This window comes from Microtus oregoni, unplaced genomic scaffold (assembly GCF_018167655.1).
Source record: "Microtus oregoni isolate MIOR12 unplaced genomic scaffold, Mior012 000004F_ref0000308, whole genome shotgun sequence".
Classification (NCBI taxonomy): Eukaryota; Metazoa; Chordata; class Mammalia; order Rodentia; family Cricetidae; genus Microtus; species Microtus oregoni.
In genome coordinates this window covers 40,972,162-40,993,604 of record NW_024543063.1, presented here as the reverse complement: position 1 = coordinate 40,993,604, position 21,443 = coordinate 40,972,162, and the positions used below count along the sequence as shown (strand labels likewise).

Here is a 21,443-nt window from a genome sequence, read left to right as displayed (position 1 = left end):
TACAGGTCGCTGGGAGGAACATGCCTCCAACAGCCATTGCTCAGTGCCTCTCAGGGCTGCAGTCTGCTCTGGTTGAGAATCTTTGACCTGAGACATTATCCCTCAACGCCATCAGTTCAGAACTCTCCTTTTACGACTGCCATCTGAGAAAGTTCGGAACTAAACTCACAGGAGGTCTATATGTAATCTACAATTTCATCCTATTAATAGTCACAGGGAAATGCCCTGTTTGGTCACCTCAGACTCATTACTGTTGCCCAAGGTCTTCTTCTCTTGTGGTCAAAACTATTGAATATCAAACATGTAATGTACAACAGCATGGGAAACCCTGAACTTGAGAGAATAACTTCTCAAGACGCATTTTAGCAATGCTGCCATGGTGCCCCATCACATTCAGACAGCGGAAACTAAAGGAATGCTCTTTATAATCATGGTGTTCTTATATGCTTGATTTTCTGCTCCAACTTGATTTATAAATGTCTCCATCCTGCTACAGGAAGATAAGAGAGTGAGCTAAGCTTTGTGCCTCAAAGACTTCATTGATAAGTTATTAATATTAAAATCTCAATGAAGAAGAATAAAGGCCAGTTACTATGTGTGTGAGAGTGTCTAAGTCCTCCAAGCATGCACTATGTTATAGTTAGTTGGAGACAAATGACTAAACGACTCTACTGTTGGGAAAACTTACAGCAGCATGCAGAGGATTTGCAGGCTTGTGGGAAAGAAGAGAGTCATGCATGTGAAGGTCCAATTGGAACTTGACCCAACCTCAGAGTTCCCCACTAACACCTTCCATGATCCACCTCCCTCCCAGGTTGCCTGCCCTCTCCCCACAAATGGGAAAAAATGACCCCTTCTCTTATTTCAGTACTGTTCTTTAAAAACTAAAAGTGGAGCAGTATGGATTCTCAATTTACAGTTGACAAAAACAAATGGGCAATAAATATATACCTTCCAGAGTGGCTGCAGCGGAGGTGCTCTTTACGTTTGCCGAGTCGATCCTCATCTGCGTAATTGATTTGAGATGCAGTTAAATAGCCCCTTCCATCACACACCTGCATACTGATAATGACCCCAAAGGCAGGCAGTTTTAGTGACACGCGCGCACACACACACGCACACACACTGTCCCCATGTACACATAATGCCCTTCTGTATGTACAAACACACACACACACACACACACACACACACACACTTTAGCTCCCACAGTGTACTAAAGCATTCTGGTTGTTGCTTTTATAATTGGGTACAACCACCCACCCCCTCCAACACTCCGTGGGTTGTAAGTCTTTTAATGTCTACGCCCCTTACTACTTGAGTTAACAACTAGAATGGCTGGTGTTAGCACTTAAGCTAATCAATAGACATGCAAGAACCTGTCTTCCTTAAGAGTCAGCTAGAGAATTGGAGGTACAAAAGAGGGGAAAGTGAGCTATACATGAAAATGAGATAATCTTAAGAAACTAAATGGGGAGCTGGGGCTGGGGCTCAGCTGGTAGAGTGCTTGCCTTGCGTGCTTGGGGCCGTGGTTTTGATTGCTAACACGGAGTAAAACCCCAAAGAACAAACCAAGAAACCTCAAAAGAGGACAAGAAAACAAGGATACATTGGGCAAAGTCTTGTGAAAGTCATTCAAGAGCAAGCTATGTTCAGGCAGAAAGAACTCTGTAACATTTCAGGTGAATCCAGATAACTTTTGAATTAATATAAATTAAATTACTGTCAAAGAAAACATTTGAGACAATAACCCTGCATGCTTTTAAATTACCAAGATACATAAAAATATTAAGTAGGAGCTTTTATTCTGATTAAAGCAGAAGTGAGAGTAACTTCTTAATTCAAAAAGGAAAGTGCTTTAAAGCTCATTCAGAGTACATTAAGCATGTGTCACTATCAAAGCAAGCATTATCACTGTATTTTTTTTTTTTTTTTTTGTACTTTGCTGTTTAACAGTAAAAGCAGTATATGTGGGGCTGGAGAGAGAGAGATGGGTTTGTAACATTCTTGAGGATCAAGTTTGAGAATCAGAGATCAATCCCGGGAACCTGCCTACAAAAGCTGGGTGTGCTGGCAACACTTGTCATCCCAGCACCGGGGACATAGAAGGAGGTTGAACATTGCAGCTAGTTATGCATGCAACCCAGTTTCCTCCATAACCTCCAGACCAGTGAGAAGCCTGAGTTGAGCTCTGGCCTCAATGTGCATGCAAACACCCATCCCTATGTGTCCCTTCCCATGATTATACACAAAGAGCAGTCTATGTGATATTAAGATAAATAGATGGAGTCTTGTCTCTACTTTAACAGAGCCTAAGATCTGCACAGGCATATGCATATATGCCAATGCTTGTGTATTTTTGAAGTGTTATAACAAAATGGAATCGTAGGAAGATGCCATTAGTACCCAAACTTTGACCTTTGGCGATTTCATCCTGAGTACTTTCTTCTCATCTTGAGTCTACCCCATGATAAAAACAAATCCTGAAGTCTTACAGTTTCATTCCTTCTCTTAAAATAATTTGAATGACAAATCATGTATGCTTCTAAACAACATGTTATTTATGTTTTCATTTACAAATTCCCAAAACTAGCAGATCTGCTGTTTAACTCAATATTTTCCCACTAAAATTATATTTCTATGAGCTTTTTGTTGTGTCGCTGTGGCTCCTTTTCACTGCCGTGTATTATTTCCTGGTGAACTATGCCTTTATTGTCTGTTCTTTGGACACTACTTGTGGGTTGTGAATAGTTCTTTGCTGTTATGAATGATGGACGTGCCTCTGGGTGCAGAGACCCTCACATCTGCAGCTCATTCAGTGGTGTCTGGCTTTGTTGGTTTGATGGGAAGTGAAAACTGCTGGCATTTGTATATCACTCTTGTGCATTCAGAAGGCCTCTTGAGACTGTTGTTCCTAGTGGGTAAGCCATTCCCAGAAGCACTTGCTCCTTAGTAGAGGTAGTGGAGTCTTGGAGCATGCTGAAGTTCAAATTGACAAGCATATAGCCAGATGTTCTACAAGTAGTTACCTATGCTATTTTCTCATAAGTATGGAGGGACTCCTCTTGACCCACATGCTTCAGTTCCTTTGGCCTTTTTGGACCCTGAACAGTTTATCCACTCATTGCTTATAAAGATGTATCTACTTGTAGTTTTGGTGTTTTTGAAGTTTGCATGTCAATCAATGTGTCTGGTTTCTTGTGCTAATGAAGTGGAAGGTATTTCTATTTTTTTTCACTTAAAATGTTTTCTATACTCAGGATCCTGGATTGTGTACTGGTATATACTTCTTTTATAATCATTCTTTCAGATACAAGTTTCCATGTATTTCTTTCATCTTTAAATATTTCTTTCATAGTTCTATAAATTTCTAAACATTTCAACAAACTTGTACATTTTTGTAGAAAAAAACTATGTCTCATTTGTTTCTTTTAGATAAACTTGATACATTTTGTGATTGTTTTTTTTTCCCACTGTAGAGTGTATTTTAGAAACCATCGATTCTTTTTATTCTGTGAACCTAGAGGTTGAACCCAGGGCCTTGCATATGCTAGGCAAGCACCCTACCGCTTTGCTAGATACTCAGCCTTCATTCTGCTTTTGTAAATAATTTGGGATAGGGTCTTACTAATGTGACTGTGGGTCCTTGAGTTCACTGTCTAGCCCAGCTGGGCTTTGACCTTGAGATCTTTATGCAGCAGTTTTCTGAATTCCTGGGATTACAGGTATATTCCAACAAGTCACAAGGTTCATTTTAGTGTAGTTAAATTTATACATTTTTCTGCTCATGATAAAAAAAATCTTTTTTAAAGCATACCTTTTGATCTCACCATATTTTATTTTTTAATTTCTATAATGTCTCCTTTCTCTCTTTCTTTGTTTCTACAATCTCTCATCTATCAGTTGTTTTTCTATGGCTACTGACCTTGCCAGACTTTTGACGGCGTACTGCATGCAAAATAGGCATAGTTCTAGAGAATCTAGGTCTGCTTGTTTACTTATTTTGAGACTGAGTTTCTTGCAGCCCAGGATGGTTTTGAACTCACCGTACGTCTGAGGATGACCTTGAACTCCTGGTCACCCTGCACCTTCCTGCCGCACACTAAGATTGCAGGCACGTGCTGCCACGCGTGGCTTAGATCCTCGTTTTGATGTTGTGTTTATTTGTTGTGTCTATTGATTTGAAGAGAACTGTCAGCTCTGTGCTCACTGGAACATGGCATTTTCCCTCCTGGCAGATGACTGTGATGAGCCTCTGGTGTCTGCCTTGCCTCCGGCATCCTTCAGCAGTTCTTCTGAGCTCTCCAGCAGTCATGGTCCTGGATTCGCAAGGTTGAATCGAAGAGATGGTAAGTCTGCTCTCCCCCCAACCCTGGGACTCAGGATGAATCTTGTGAATTTTCCATTTTCTTAACAAAAGCGTTGCAAGTGATATGCTCTGAAAAGAAATTAATGTCTAAATAGGCCAATGATGATAAAGTAGACGTTTAAGACACCTGGCTTCCATTCAGGAAAGACAAAGAAATACATCCTACCAGAAAACTCTATACCATCATTTTAACATCCAAAGAATTTAGTTTCTTCAATCTGGTGAGTTTTTTATGTATCTAGTAAAGTTAAAAAAATAGCAATGATTTGCAATCGTTATGGATATAGGAGTGATGGGAACTTAACTGGCTTCCTATTTCAAGTTAAAGGGGTCTGCAAGAAGTAATTTTAAAGCATGCAATATATTTGAAAATAATAATCCCTATTTTGTTTAATCCTTGACGTGGTTGACATGGCTTTCTTTGTTGTTGGGGATCAAGAGCTTCTTAAGGCTTTTCTGCCCCTTGAGAAATACTCAATTCTAGTTGTTTGTATTTTTTAGGTAGGCTGGGCTCCAGGGATGACTTGCATATGATTCAGGGAAAGAGAAAACAAAAACAATTCATTGGCAGGAGATATGACAGCGTGCCATGCCACACACCCATGTACTAAATGACTGTCACCAAGGTGACATTCTTTAATATACTGGGGTCAAAGACATCAGCACAAACATGTGAGGGACACACTGAAAAATAGAAGCCATTTTAACAGATAAAAAATCAGACTCCCAACAACTCATAATTTCAAAACCGTACTTTGATTGAGTGTTATTTCCTCTTCCACCATGCTGCAAAATCTGTTCCTTGCTGTTATTGCTCTTCTTGGTGCTGTTGCTTAATGCTTGAGTTTGAGTATGTGGAACTTTGGACCTAACAGTGTGTGTGTGTGTGTGCATGCATGCGTGCGTGTGTGCATGCGTGCGTGTGTGCATGTGTGCGTGTGTGTGTGTGTGTGTGTGTGTGTGTGTTTGTGTGCATTTTGTCATCTGGTATACATTATACATCATTCAGTTCCAATGACTATAGACATGTTTGTATGACCCATTGACATGGTTTTAAGCTTTTTTCGATATGATTAAAATCTCAAATTATTCGAGGTAAGCACTTTGGTGTGTTTCTCAGAGCAAAGGTACCAAATGGAGGGAAACCCTGAGATCTTTGTATTCAGTGAGAGACACAGAGGTCTTTGGATTTGCTCATGCTTCTCTGTTTCTTACAAGTACCTTGTAGTCAGAGATTCCTACTTGTGATTCTGGATCTCTGACTGCATAGGCATTGGGTTCTCTCTGTATTCTGGATGACATCCTAGATCGCCTCACCTCCTATCAGGGACACCATTTCTACAACAGTCTGCTTTGTAAGTAAGGTCTCTCTACCTTGTGCTTGTAAAAGTAAAGCAGAGTTTAACATTTATTGCCCTTCTCTTAAATCTTGACAGCATTCACAGAGTGGGGTCCACCAAAAAAGAATGAAAATTTAATTTATCTATGAAGCTTTGTTTCATTTTTGAGGCCCAATAAATCACAGAATTATATTTTATTAATTGGATGCAATCATAGTTTTCATTAATTTATATACTCAACAGGAATCTCCATCGGTGGGACTCATTTTCATTCTTAATTTGTTTCTATGGCTCTTGCTGAAACACAATATCAAACTTCATGAATCTCATTTGCATGTTAATGAAAGTAAGAAACAAAACAGGATCATTTTAATTATCTCTTGCTGGTTGTCAACCTACTTGATTACATTTTTCTTTTTTATTTAGATTTGATTTTTTTCTTATTAATTACATGGAATGTTCATAAAGGAATGTCAGATTTTGAGTGATTTATTAAAGTCTATATATTACTTATTTTATTCAAACACTCCAAAATATTTAGCTCAGCTTGGAAGAGGTGTTCAGTCAAGCCATCAGGTCATGTATCAGTAGGTGAAACCAACAGATAAAAATCCCAGTTATCTGGGATAGACAGGCATCATTTCTGAGGAATTGGAAGAACTGGTGAAGAAAGGTCAGGCAGGGGATGAGAAACAACCAAAGTGTTGTCCAGCTGTAGGGGAGAAATACCATGGATTTTGCCAAGTAAATGAGTAGGATCCTGATAGGAGAGCCAGGGTGAATTGTCTCCTCCAAAAGGCTACAGCGCAGTCTGAATGCTGATACCTGTGTGTGTGATTTACTTCATGTGGTCATAGGGTTTTATGAGATGCAATGAAGCTGAAATGAGATTTTTACCAAGTCAAGACAGGCTCTAAAACCACTGGCTGGCATCCCTATAAGAAGAGTGGGATTTGGAGATACACAGAGCCTGCGAGACCACGAGGTGACAGAAGCTGAATTAGGAGTAATGCAGCTATGAACTAAAACTTGTGAAGGACTGCAGATGCCAGAAAGTGGCACAGAAGGGCTTGTACCTTGATCCCGCAGAGAGTTCACAGCTTTTGGGAATATAATACAAAAATCAACATAAAGTAACACAAAGACAAAATCAAGCACTGCTAATACTGGAAATATAACACAGCCCAATCTCTCTCTGGTGTAAAGTTTCCTCCTAACCTATTGCTTTGCTTTCAGCCCTTTCACTCAGCAATGGTAAGAGAATGTTAAGCAGGCCAGCTTTTCAGTTACATTGGGTTTTTGTTTTGAGGTTGGGTTGAAATCGCCTATCATTTTACTCTACCTGTCAAGGAATATGAATCATCCTTTGATCACTGTATCCACACTGAGTGTGCTACCTGCTCATCAGTGACTTAGTAGCCATGTTGGCTATCAAGTACCTGGATGTAGTAGCCTGGTGCCACACCTCAATGCCTACACCATGCTCATCATTTCATCTCAATGCAATCATTTCATTGCATCACGTAGGCATAATCGCCCCACATTAAACGTGAAAAGGATGGGATCCTATCATGTGCTAGTTTGTGTGGCACAGAGAGAGCGTAGTCACACAATTTATGTATTGCTATCATTGTTTTCTTTTGTTACAAGTTATTATTGTCACTCTCCTCCTGTGCCAAATTTATGAACTAAACTTATCAATACATATATGCATAAGATAGGACCCCATTGTACACAATGATTTTTATTATTAGTGACTTCAGGCATCCATTGTGTCCCTGGAGCAAGAACATTGGTAACTACTGTGTAACTTCCTATTAGTTGAGTACACTGGTATTTTAATTTTAATGGAAGGTAGAGTTGAGCATGCCCTTATGTTATGGTTGGTGCCCTAGAGTCCGAACAGATTCTAGTGTATTATTTGACACTAGACCAATATCCTTAAGTCAAAAATATTAGGAAGATATATTTTGTAGTAATGCTCTATTGTTTCTTAGGCTGAGATATAATGTCCATAAGCACCTTGGAAGTGGGTTCATTGGAACCATTAAATTCGTGAATACACCAATGAGGAAAATGATTGCATGCAGAAAAAATAAGGTATTTAAGCATGGGGGTGCAAACACATGCACTGTGTTGAAGTACAGCTGGTAGCTTTATGGACTTGCTCTAATCTAGCCTGAAGGGTCAGAGTATTCACTATTGCTAGAAGAGGAATATTTGTTTATTCTTGTCCATTGTCAATTTTCTTACCACAACTAAATCCTTCTGCTCTAAATAAGCAGAATTTTCTCATCCCTTTAGTATCTGTTGTTAAAAAATTCAAACATCTGTCTGTAGAGAAATTATTTATTTGGTAATTGACAGTAATAGCATCATTTTCTGCATACTCTAAGATGGATTATTCTAGCAGCAATTGCAGAATCATCTGGCCATTCTTTCTGTCCTATATCACTGTGCTTATTCGAATACAACTTACTATGTTTAAGTAAAGACCCTTAAGTTCAGTTTCAAGGTATTCATGACACACATCATTGCTTGAGGGAGGGGGACTTGATTATGGGAGGGGGAGGAAAATGGGAGGTGGTGGCTGGGAGGAAGCAGAAATCTTTAATAAATAAATAAAGAAAAGAAAATAAAAAAAAGAAGAGAGGTCCCCTGAGATACTATCAAATAATCAGTGCTTCTTGTTGTTAAAGATGCTACATAAAATCCTTTATAGTCATTATATTCTAAAATGATAATATTAATATATGTTACTACTTGATGTCTTAGATGACAGCTGATAAATTAGAAATGAATTATGCACAGATGAATAGTTTGAAGCCTGAGGGAAGGGGAGCCTCAGCACAGATGGTGTGAGTCTGTAATGTACCTGAGGTCTTGTGGCCAGGGACAATGCCCATGAACTTCAGTGGCTGAGTTTGGACTATTAGGGGCAACTTGCAGAGTTTGATGCAGAACAGAAGATATTGCAATATTGTATTATGTACCAACTTCTTCCCCATCACCCCAGCATCTAACATGCCAAGAAAGGCTTTGGTATATAGAGCTGTAAAGATTTCACACCTTCAGGCTGAACTGGACTCTGCAACATGACATCATAGTGGCTATGCCTAATTTTTACGCCCTGTGCTCTAACTACTATTATGGACCCTTCCCACTCCTCCCCTCCTGTTTTCTCTTTCCACTTCCTTTTATTTCCCTCCTTCCCTTGTTCATGTTCATCTTCCTTCTTTCCCTTCCTCTCCCCTTCCCTTCCTCTCCCCACCCAATCTCTTCCCTTGAAATTCAGACTTACAGCTCACAATGCTGAGATGCAAGCACTTAAACCCAACCAAATCCCTAACGTTTGGGCCACAAGTTACCTTAGAGGCACAGGACGCAAGCTTCCCAGACATCTGAATTTCAGCTCCCCGGCTTGCATTTCTCTTTTTAACTTTCTCCTGAGGATAATAAAATTTTAGGTGAAGAGCAGCTATTATTAGACACTCTGAGATCGATTCACTCTCCTTGGGTTTAAATCACTGCTACCTCTTGTTCACTTAAGGATGGGAAAAATATTTAGCCTCTGTCCTTTAATTTCCTGTTGGAGGAATAGGGTTAACAGTGTCACAAACTTAGTGAGGTGGCATTGGCCTCGTTGAAAACGATGGTAGTGCAGAAGCATAGCCAAATGGATTCCAGAAACACAGGCTGGAGTAATGTTAACCAATTTCAACGTGGAGTCAGTCAATTAACCCCATCTTAACAAACTTAGCAAGACCAAATATACGCACTAATCTCTCAGGGAATACAGATGTCCACATTAGTCTTCTGCCTTCTAGGAGCGATCAACTTGCTCCTGATTAACTATAAAGCAGTGTCAGAGAATCACACTTATATATTATACTTTTTAAAATGAGACTGAAGTAAAGATAGTGCATTCCTGTATATCTTTTGGTCAGAGTCCACCAGCTTGGGAGATGTGATGACTCAATTTAAAATAGTTTTGCTTTTTTTTAAAAAAAGAAGCAATCGAAATTGGTTTATGAATTAAAAACAAAAACCCTGCTAAGAGATTCACATTTTGATAAAGGTTTGGAGAATAAATTCTGAGATCAATTTTATGGTCTGTGGTGTCACTTGTGCTTATAGATTATACACTGGCCTTGAGAAGGTGAAATAAAACGAGTGAAGATTTACATCTCTTATATTCGATATGCTCATATACCTTACTCATTAAAGCAAGGGAAAAATTGCTGCCAGTTCTAATATACATATATATTTCCTGCTATCCTTATAGTGGTTCATTTGATTGTGTACCAGGGGTGACTATCTAGTGAGCATTTGTTTTCCTGTGTAAGTCACATGCTGGTGTCTCTTCTGGGTCTCCTTCTGTAAGGACGTGCTCACCCCTGTTCTCACCTCTCCTCATCTTGGTGCCCCGTCTTTTCTTTCCTTCTATTGTCCTTGTCTGCCCCAAAGCACATGTTTTCTAGCTCTAAATCAACCCCATAATTCCATCTGAGCGGATGTGTCAAGTCGCCAATCGTAAGTAATTTATGGGGATACAAAGCCCTGGCTTGGGAATCCAGAGCACTGCACTCTAGCAGTAAATCCCGGGTGGCCTTGAGAATAACACTGGCTCGCTCTTTCCCCCTTTCCTATAGAAGAATGAGATTGGATTTGAGGGTCTTTATATTCTAAAACAATGTGCACTTTGTGTGCTCGGGGTATGTGTGTGCATTTGTTCACGGATGTGTGCACATGTGTGTGCACCTGGGGTGGCAGTCAGAGGCCGATGTCAAATGTCTTTCTCAGTTACTCTCCATTTTGTTTTTCTGAAAGACTGTCTCTCACTGGGATGCAGAGCTAACAGACTTGGCTAGATTGGTTGGTCTGTAAACCCAGACATCGTCCTGTCTCTGCCTTCCAGCTCTGGATTATAGACAGGTGCTACTGCACCTGGAATTTTACTTAGGAACTGAGTAAGCACTTTAGGAGTAGAGCCATTTCCCCAGCCCCAAGTGCACTATTTCATGTGTCATTTGTAGGCAATGTATTTATTGAACAATAGAAATAGCATTCACTTAACAATGGAAATCTTTAGCTCAGAGTGAGAAAGAGGTAATTAAGAAGATGAGAGAGGAATTCCTTAAGCCAGTTTGCCCTTCTAAGTCCCTTCAAGCTAGGAGACACAGGATGTTACTGGCTTAGGAGAGGCCTTCAACTTCCATAAGACGAAGACATTCAAGGTAGAAATAGGATCACACTCAAACTGATACAGTGGCTCAAGTTTGTTCAATTAAAAGATATTCATAAAGTTGACAGTCACCAGTATGTATCTTGTGTTCTTTTAGTGCATGTCTGGATTTTTATTTTCTTTTCTTTTTAATTGTGTGTGTGTTTCTATGCGTGGGTTAGTGCACATGATACAGATGCCCCAGAGACCAGAGGAAGGCATCAGATCCCGTGGATGTGGAATTACCACTAGCTATGAGCTACCTAATGTGGGTGCTGGCAACTGAACCGTGGTCCTTGATACAAACAGCAAGTGTCCTTACGCACTTCCACGTCCCTTCAGGCCTCTGTCACCTTTGTCAGTAGTGAGTAGGACATTTCTTGTTGCTGGACCTTGAGTTAGGTTCTCACAGAGGCACAGCTGAAGCCAACACCTGAGGTGCAAGGGATGAATGTGTCAGGGTGAAGCTGTGGGGAGAAAAAGGGAAGCTTATGGGCCAACGGGGATGGGAGAGTAAGGAAGCCATCAATTTCCAGAGATGACCCAGACAGATTGGGTCTATCTGCCAAGGGATAGATAAGATGGATCTCTTGATAGATTTTCCTTACTCCTTTGTTCTGCCCCAAAGTCAAGGGTGCCAAGTCTAGCTGGTATCTAGTTTTGGGGAAATAATAATTTAGAAAATTTAGGGGCCCACTTAGTCTGCAATAACAAAACCGCAGGTTAGGCGGATCAAACAACAGACATGGATTTTCCAAAATTCTAAGGTTTGAATGTGCAAGACCAAAGAGGGAGCAGATTTGTTATTCCATAAGGGCCTTGTTCCTGACTTCCTATTGGTTGCCTTATCTGGGTTTGAGCACATGGGAAGAACACCATCTCTCCATCTTCTGCTAGTATGAGGATATTGAGCATATCATGGCCGCTCCACCCTCCGACTCGCATCTGAATCTCATTACCTCCTAGAACCCCATCTCCAACTGTTATTATATTAATGGCCAGGGCTTCAAAACAGATTATACAGGAACACAAATACTTAAATCATATTACTTAGCAGTATTCCTAGAAATTTGCGAACCAAAAAGAAAGTAGAAGCAGCTTGATGTATCTTAGAAAAACCCAGCAGTAACTCTGGAGACAAAGGAAATGCTGTCTAGTGACCCGGTCATTTTTCATACCAAATAAAAAAGTATTAAATACAAGAAGGAGTGGTAGAAACACGGAATATAAATAGAAATGCAGATTGCAATGGTTTTATTGTTAAGGCAACTCTCTGACTAGTTATTTCATATGCAAGCTAAGAAAATGTTGGTGAAATTACAGAGGACTGACAGAGCAAAATTAATAAATTTAGCAAAATAGAAAAATGTGATTTATATTTATATAGTGTTTCCAACAACTGGAGGACATGCATTCTTATTGTGTATACGTAGGCTATTTGTCTAAATTTATGCAGTGTCATAAGGAATAGGGTTTCAATAAATCTCAAAGGGTTCATATCATGGGGAATAAGTGTCCTGTATACAGTGGAATTACCTGGAAATCATTAATTAAAAAAATACTTAAGATCCAGAAAGGTGTGGAATTTAATTACCGCACTCCTAGAGCAGTAATCTCAATGGAGATTAGCAATCGTTTTTGCTCAATGACAACTCACTATAAGTCAAACTTGTGAGGTGCCACTTAGACCAAAACACATACCCTTAATTTCAAGTGTTACAGAAGAAAGAAGGCTAAATATGAAGAAACCATCCAAGTAGTCACGTGAAGAAATTATAAGAAAAATATCTAACAGATTAAATTAAAAATAATGAAAGACTATGGGTCGGGAGAGACAGCTCAGGGGCAAAGAGCACTTGCTACTCTTCTAGAGAAGCTGAGTTTGGTTCCCAGCACCCACAGCTCATGACCTATAATTTCAGTTGCAGGAGATCCAATGCTTTCTTCTGGCTTCATACATTCACATACAAACAAAAGGTAAAATATGATTGAGAAATTTGAAAAACATAATTTCATAAAAACTGCATTCAAGAAATTACAGAAAAAGTAAGCCTCTATCTCTAGAGGAGAATAGATCCGTAATTAAAATGTTTCAACAAAGAGAACTCCAGGTTAGTGTGTGTTCAAATGGGAATTCTTCCAAACATATTTAAGACAGATCTGACATTTTCTCTCAGAGAAAGGAAAAAAGTCAAAATCCTCCTAACTCATTCTGTGAGGCCGGTATAACCTTGGTCCTCAGTCCTGTCAAGGACAAACAAGAAAGGAAAATTAAAAGCCACTTGCTCATGAATATAAATGCAAAATACTCTAAACAGAATATTAGCATACATGTGTGAGGAGACTCGGCCTGAGCCCCAGAATGAGAATGTCCTCGGAAAGCTGGAAGGCATATGTGTTCGGAAAGCTTGGTGGGTTACAAAGCTGAAGACCCAGTGGAAGGAAGTCGGGCTCTGGCCTTGTCTTGCACAACCCGAGCATCCTTCTTGTGAGGAGAAGGGAGGACAAAGTGGGAGGAAAAGTCTCATTCATCCCTGTTAAAGACAGTTACAATTAAAGATACGCTTGTGTGTATTAGTTACTTCATGGTATCTCCATGCCTTCAGCTGTGTTGCTTCCTCTATTCAATACTGCAGCCATCAAATCTACTATTAGCAGTTGTAAAAGGGATTTGCCCTAGGCTGGACCACTTAGTTGTGGCTTTTGTCCCGTGGCTTCCATGATAGTGGGGAATCCTCTGTTCCTGGAAATCCGCTGGAGTGGAAATGGTAATGGTCCTCTAGGTTTTCTGTCTAGAGGAAGGCTACCCTTCAACAGTAGAGGATGATGTCCTTACGATGGAAAGTTAAGGGATACGTCCCTTGAGGATAGTCAGAACTGTGGGTGGGGCTGAAGGTCAGGAGCCTATAGTGTCATCCCAGTGGAGAGCTCAGTTTTGTTTGTTTTTTCCTTACTTTATACCCTCCTACCTTTTGAATTTGCTCAATAGATGACGTAGTTCAAACTTGTACCTTCAAGCCATACCGTTTACCATCCAAAAAATTAGCACAACATAGGAGCTACAGAGATGGCTGAGCAGTTAAAGAATGTATACTCTTCTGACGGAGGGTTTGAGATAAGTTCCTACTGCCCAGCTAGGGTGACTAAGAGCTGCCCGTAAAGCTAACTCCAGAGTATCCAATATTCTTTTCTGGCTTCCATGAGCACAATACACACATACACAAACCCACACACAGACATATATGATTGCACATAGTTAAAATAAAATAACCAAAATAATATATTTACTCCTGTTCAAAACAATTCCAAATAACTTCACAGTAGACTTTCCCACATCAAAGGAGTAGAGCATAAATCATGATCCCTTAGGTGTAAGATGCATTGAAGCATCTTATGTCTAATAGTGGGTTAGTGTAAGAAGAATTTTGCAGTAAATTGACAAACTCAAATTCATTCAGGTGACCAACTTTAACACTGTCCACGATAAGCTATATTGATAAACTGTCTTGATTTGTTGTGATGAGAATAGAACTTTTTAATCCTTCTGATTTGTCTCCTGGAAAACTCCGAAATTGTTTGGCAGACCTGAAATGACGATCATTCTGCCTGGACAGTTATCCTCAAAGCTGACAAGAAAAACCCCAAGGAATGAAGCCTAAAAACTGTCATAACTAGATGAACACGGGGAATCAGGGTGGTCAATGTGTAACATGATTTCAGTGGTAGAACTTTGAAATAGAAAAAGAACATTAGGTGAAAACTAAAGGAATTAAAATATCAATTTAGTTAATAGTGATAATTATTACTTGGGACACACATACTATACTCATTTAAAATGTTAATGATGAAGAAATCCGGGTATAGGTCATATTGGAAAGTCCCTGATAATCTTTCAGCTTTTCTTCAGTTCTGAAACCATATCAAGACAAATAACCATTTAAAATATGTACCAGTACCTTGGCTTTATCAACACGGAATGTGGAGTTGACCTGTGCTAATAAATACCAAGAACGTGTGTGTAAGGTGAAAATAGATTTAGGGTTGGGACAAAGGAATGAAAAACGCAGTAAAAATGAATGGATTCAGTGTCATTTTATAGTTGGTATGATTCTGGTGTTGGCATCCAGAATGTCAGGGAGGCTTTGGGAATTCATGCCAGAAACTCAGAAAAAAAAAAAGCCCCTTCTGCTTCTCCCAATTAACAGGGCGTTTTAAAATTTGCATTTTCTATTTGTACGGAAAATAAGTTTTATTATGAAGCTCTCCTTTCTGCAGTGTTGAGAATTGAACCTAGGGTCTCATGTATGGCAGGCACATGCTCTACCACCGAGCTAGAGTCCTGACTGTCATCCTCACATTTGCATAGATGCATGCAATGCACCTTGACCTTGTTCACTACCTTCCCCTGTCTCGTCTCCCTTCTTGCTGGAAATGTCCTCCTAAATCAGTGGTTCTCAACCTGTGGGTCTCAAACCCGTTGGGGATTGAATGACTCCTTCACAGGAATATACATAGCAGATATCCTGCATATCAGATATTTACATCACACTTCACAACAGTAGCAAAATTACATTTATGAAGTAGCAACAAAAATTTTTGGTTGGGGTCACCACAACGTGAAAGACTGTATTAAAGGGTTGGAAGATTAGAAAGGTTGAGAATCAATGTCCTAAGTAGTCCTTCAGGCTACTTCTACTTCTTGAGTCCTTTCCACATCTAGATTCTGTGTATGAATAAAACACAGGGTAATTTATCTTTCTAAATCTGTCCTGTTGCAGTCAATATGATGTTCTCGGGTTCTATCTATTTTCCTGCAAATGACATCATTTTATTCTTCTTTCACAACTTAGTTTTACTCTAGTCTATGGAAATACATTTTCTTTGCCCTTTTTAATGTTGATGGGGATTGAGGCTGGTTCTATGAGTTGGCTTTTGTGGACAGTGCTGCAGAGCACACGGATGTGTGACTGTCCCTGTTATGTGCTGCCTTAGACTCCGTTGGGTACACAGGTACACGCCCGGGAGATGGATGGCGGGATCAGATGCTACTTCTTTTCCAAATAGAAGCCATGACCCTAAGGTGATTTGATTTCTAATTCAGGTCATTTTGGTCGAACTGTAATTGGTCCTGTAATTTGAGACTTTCCTCAGTAAAAATAAATTTGAGACCCCAAATTTTTACGCCTGCCTAAGACTTTCAGCCCCATCGTCATTGCTCGGAAGGGTGTTTATGAATGTGTTTTCAAAGCCTAACTAGGATTCTGCAATGGCTAGAGACATTATATGTTGCTTTCAAGATAAAAGGAATAAAAATGAGCAAATCTTCAAAGTTAAAGAGCAAGAAAATGTATTAGCATTTGCTCCCCGACTGACCCATCTCTGCCGCATTTGTGTGCTATTTCTTATATTTATTAGAGGAGGATCTTCCGCTGTGTACGGCATGGCATTAGTGCCGATTGGGACAATCACATAAGGAGCTCATTGATACAGAAAACCATCAATGAAATAAAGATGTAAGAAACAGATATTTAAAGCAAATTATAAAAATAACCGATAACTGCAATTTTTAGTACAAGTTAAAATCAAACATACATGAGATGGAACATGTGGGTGTTTGAACACAGTGGGTGGGTTCTACACAGTGCTCAAGAAAAGTGACGGCTGCATCCGTAAAAATTGCATACTATTAGGCCAGTAATTAATTCCCTATAAACTCACTGTAAAACTATCAAACATTGGGATAAAATTTGTGGAACATAAAATTAACCATGGCAAAATGTTAATTTTATATTTATGTTATATCGATCCTGGGGCACTTAAGAATATTCCCAATGTGGTATAACTGATGCATTTGTCATTATTAGGTTTCAAAAGGAAACATTTTTGGTAGATTTTTAAAATAAGTCCCCCACCCATGTGTTTGTGTGTAGGCACATGCTATGGAACACAGGTAGAGGTGGGGGTCAGAGGACAACTTGTTAGGAGACAGGATTTCTTGTGTGCAACAGCGCTACCTGGACTCTCCTGTCTCTACCTCCCTTCTCTATAGGACTGCTGGGATTACAAACACACATGACTGCAGCCAACTGTACGTGGGCTCTAGGGATTTGAACTCAGGTCCCCATGCTTGCACAGCAAGTGGTTTAAACACTAAGCTATCCCCCAAGCCCGCCCCCAAATTTGTAATTGAGATTTTATGTTTTAATTTTCTTCTTCATTTTTTTTTTGTGTTTAAATTTCTTTCCTTGTGATTACTTTTGGAATTAAACCCATCTATAAAACTTACAATGACCTATTTTAAGTTAATATTCTTGAGCTTCCCTTTCTGACATGTTTGCCTCTCCTGTAAGTATAGTTTTCACAAAGTACATATTTATTATGTATCCTCACATAGATTTATAGTTAATTTCATTCATTTTATTTAGTTAGATATTTAAATTATGCCCAATTATTCCCAGTGTCCTGTTCCCGCCCCCCAGCGATGTGCGCAGGCTTCTGCATGGATGGCGAGGTCAGAGGATGACCTTTAGGAGTTGGTTCTCTCCTTCCACCTGCCGTACCTGGATCAAACTCAGGTTGTGAACTTTGGCAGCAAGCACCTTCAGCTGCTGAGCCATCTCTCTGGCCTGCCTTCCTCCTTTCAACCATGAAGCAATGTGGGATTTTGACCCCCAAATACAACAATGCATTCACCTGTGCTTACTTATGTATTTACCTGGTTCGTGTTCTCTGTTCCTTCATTTAGCTTTGCTTTGCTGTCCCTTGCTCTTTCTTTCCACATACAGAATCTGTTCTTGTTGGGTAGGTCTATTAACACAACCTCCATCGTTTTAAAGTTTGGGACTGTCATGATTTATCCTTCATTTAAAAGGACAACTTGACCAAACATACACTCTTGGCTGACTTTCTTTTCTCCTTGCAGCATTTCCAATTTGTCATCCTATTACCTTCTGGCCATCATAGTCTCTGTTTAGAAACTACCTGTGAGTCTTATTGAGGGTCGCTGTCATGTGACAGATCTCTTGTCTCTGTTTTAATATTCTTCTGTGCCCTAGCTTTGAATAGTTTGATTGTAATATGTCTCTGCGTGGAACCCTCTGTGTTTATCCTGCCTGTTTATTGAATTTATCATTTATCAAGTATGAAAAGCTTTCGGTCATTACTTCTTTAAATGCTTGATCTCTTCCCCACTCCCTCTTCTGTCTTCCTGTGCTCTCAGACATGGTTAAGCCTAATGGTGTCTCAGAGATCTCTTAAGGCTTATTTTTTTTCTTTTCAGTACTCAGGCTTTGTGGCACCAATTGACCAGTCTTCACAGTTATGTTTCTGTCTGCTCAAATCTCCTCTGAACCCTCAACTGGACTCATTTCAGTTGTACCTTGTGGTCCCATTTTATATTTAAATTTTTATTTTATTTGTTAAATTGTGTGTGTGTGTGTATGTGTGTGTGTGTGTGTGTGTGTGTGTGCACATGGATGAAGGTGCTTGCCCACAGTGGCCTGAGATCCTGAGATGTAGGATCCCCTTGGAAAGCCGGAGTTACAGGCAGCTGCGGGCTGCCTTGTGTTGGCATTAGGAACTGGACTTTGGTCCTCTGCAAGAGCAGTAGATGTTCTTAACCAAAGAGCAGCTTCCCCCTTTCACACTTTGTATCTATTTATTCTTATTTACAATGTGCTGACACAGCATTTGTAATCTTCCTCCCACTCTTTGTTCTTGAGTTCCTTTAGGTCTTTGGCCATAAATATAACTTATTTTAAGTTGTGGTTAGGTAGGCCACATGCTGGCTTCCTCAGTGACTGTTTTTATTCATTTTTTCCTGTTGGTCTAGTGTGTGTTACTTTTGTGTATCTGTGGCAGAAATATCTGGAAGAACACCTCGAAGGAAAAAGAAGCATTTTGGCTCATTTTCAGACCATGGTCACTGGACTGCATGTACGTGGGCAGAACTTATGGCAGTGGGAACGGGGTGGGAGGGATTCCTCACCAGGAAGCAGAGGAGAACCAAGGACCTAGGGTTTGGGTACAACCTTCAAAGGAACACCTGGTGACACAGTTCCTCCGGCTAGGCTCCACCTTCCAGTATAGCACCAACAGCTGGAGAAAGCATTCCATGTAGGAGCCTGTGGGAGTCACACCATATTCACACCATGACTGCTATTGTTCTTATTTCCTTGTATGCCTTGTATTTCAGGGATGAAGTTTGAAACAGCATTTTAGTATTATTATATTAACTCTTTGGTTCTCATGCTCACAGAGTTTGCTATTTGTTTTATGTTTATTTGGGCTTGTCTCCTCACCCTCTCTTCTCTCTGCCTCAGTCTCTCGTCTGTCTCTGTCTCCCTTTCTCTCTGTCTGCCCACCTCACAATCCTCTCCATGTAGCACAGGGCTTACCTGTGAATTCCCGCTGTCTCGCCTTCTCTAAATTCATCCCCCTGCCTTGGCCTCCTGAGTTCTGGGATTACAGCCTCACACTTGGCTCCCCAGTTTCCTGTTTTCTTTGGCAGATATCCATATTCTTTGAACGTGCCACTGGCTAGTGTTTTGACAGGTTTTCCCAACCACTTGAGGAAACAGAATCAAAATGCGACAAAATAGAATTCTTTCCTAGTCTTTGCTCCTTGGCTCTGTGCTGGGTCACTCCTTAGCCAGGCCGTATAAGACTCTTCCTTATCGTTCACTTTCTATTCACAGACGTAATCCTCCAAATTGTGTTCAGCTTAATCCCCTAAATGATGCCTCATGAAAGTAGAATATATGAGCCAAAGCATTCAACTCCTTCCAAATAAAACTCTTACAGTGCAATTGTATTTTTCTGGATAAAGCCCAAACTTAAAAAAAGAAACCAACAATGTTATGATTTTTTTCTATAATAGAGAAGAAAGATATATGCATTTTGTGGCAAACCCATTGAAAATGGGATATGCACGGCATTTGCAAACTTCTCCTATCATGAGACACTGTCAACAGCCATGTGTTTTAGTAGCACTGTATGTGGAGAAATCAATGCTGTGTAAATGTTAGCAGTCTCCAGGGTAGTCGATGTAAGCACAACTTTGCTTTCTGAGGTTTAATCCTGCGTCTGTCCACATGACAGCAAAGCAAACATTGGCCTCTCAGCTGGCAGACCTAGATGACCAAACCTTAGGGAAAAGCCTTTTTTTCTTCTGTGTTAAGTCCTCTGGGATGCATATTGTAATTTGCAAAAGACTGTGGATCAGGGATGATGCAACACCTGGCAGATACTAGAAGCTTTGATCACTATTGACGTATCTGTATGATATAGTCTTACTAAACTGTGGGCAATGAGAGACACTGGGTGAGTTCTTTCTATGTGTTACACAAAGTGGTCAGTAGATTCCATTTTTTGGTATCAAGATGTGGTGACCAGCACTGGGAAAGGTGGACATACACATTTCCATAATGAAAGATACTATAAAATCGAATGATAAAGTGTTTGTCTTAGTGGCTCCCTCTGTGTGTGGGATTGTGTGAGGAGTAGATGTAGTTGTCCTGTTTGCCTTTTATTCTCCACCCACCTCAGGTGTTGTGAGTCATCCTATGCTTAAGCAAATACAGGTTTATCACATAGCTTGACAACAAGGTTTAGCCGAATACCTTTAAGCCTAAAATATGAAAGATTTGACAAGGGATAAAGAAGGCTAAAGAAATCTCTTTTTTGTATGTATTATTTTCTTTTTCTCACTGCTGTGCAAAACATCTGATGAAAGCAACTTAGGGAAGGAAGGGTTGATTTTAGCTCAGGGTCTGAGGGTGCAATCTCTCATGGCAGGAAAACCATAGCATCAGGAACATGAGGCGGCTGGTCACAGTGTGTTCATAGTCAGGAGAGATAGATGATAGATCGATCGATAGATAGATAGATAGATGATAGATCAGGAGAGAGGAGGGGGAAGAGATGAGATCACACTCCAGAGAGTACTCTAAAGAGTCTAGTCTTCAACTATCTCCATTTTATTCAATTGGGAGCACACTATGAATTGGAGTCACCCACACTCAGGTGAGTTTTTCGCTTCTAGTAATTCAATTTAGAAACTCCTTCAGGGACACACCCAGAGGTTTATCTCTTAGGTGAGTCTAGATCTTGTCAAGACTATATCAACATATTAATAACAATTAACAACATTGCTCTACCTAGGAGGAGATAGGAGGAGAATTTGGAACAGAAGGGAGAAGATAGGTCATGAGCAAGCAAGAGCAAAGACTAGCTTGCCTTCTTTGCTTCTTGTTCCATACCAATTTATCATAGTGAGTTTCATGGAACCCTTTACTCCTTCACATTTCGTTTCTTTGATGTGAGCAATGTGCTAAGAGGGATGCTGCACAAGGAGTCTGCCTGACTAAAGGGGAAAAAGTTAAATCACCTGCTGCTGAAATATGTGGATCGTCACGTGGAAAGGACTCACACCAACCCTAGGTGCCCATTGGAGATGTCTAGGAGCCACCCAGGGTACCAGGGATGAATGTGGGGACTGGATGTATACTAG

The 21,443-nt window shown here is 40.1% G+C and overlaps 1 protein-coding gene across 4 annotated transcripts in view; it reads left to right on the top strand.

Moving 5' to 3' along the window:
• Window positions 1-21,443, top strand: part of Cntnap4 (contactin associated protein family member 4) — a 298,486-nt gene that overhangs the window by 45,608 nt on the left and 231,435 nt on the right. For all 4 annotated transcript variants that reach the window (XM_041650847.1, XM_041650845.1, XM_041650846.1 and 1 more), the window contains exon 2: window positions 4,239-4,349. In XM_041650847.1, coding sequence (XP_041506781.1) covers window positions 4,239-4,349 — 111 coding nt within the window. The remainder of the gene's footprint in view (window positions 1-4,238; window positions 4,350-21,443) is intronic.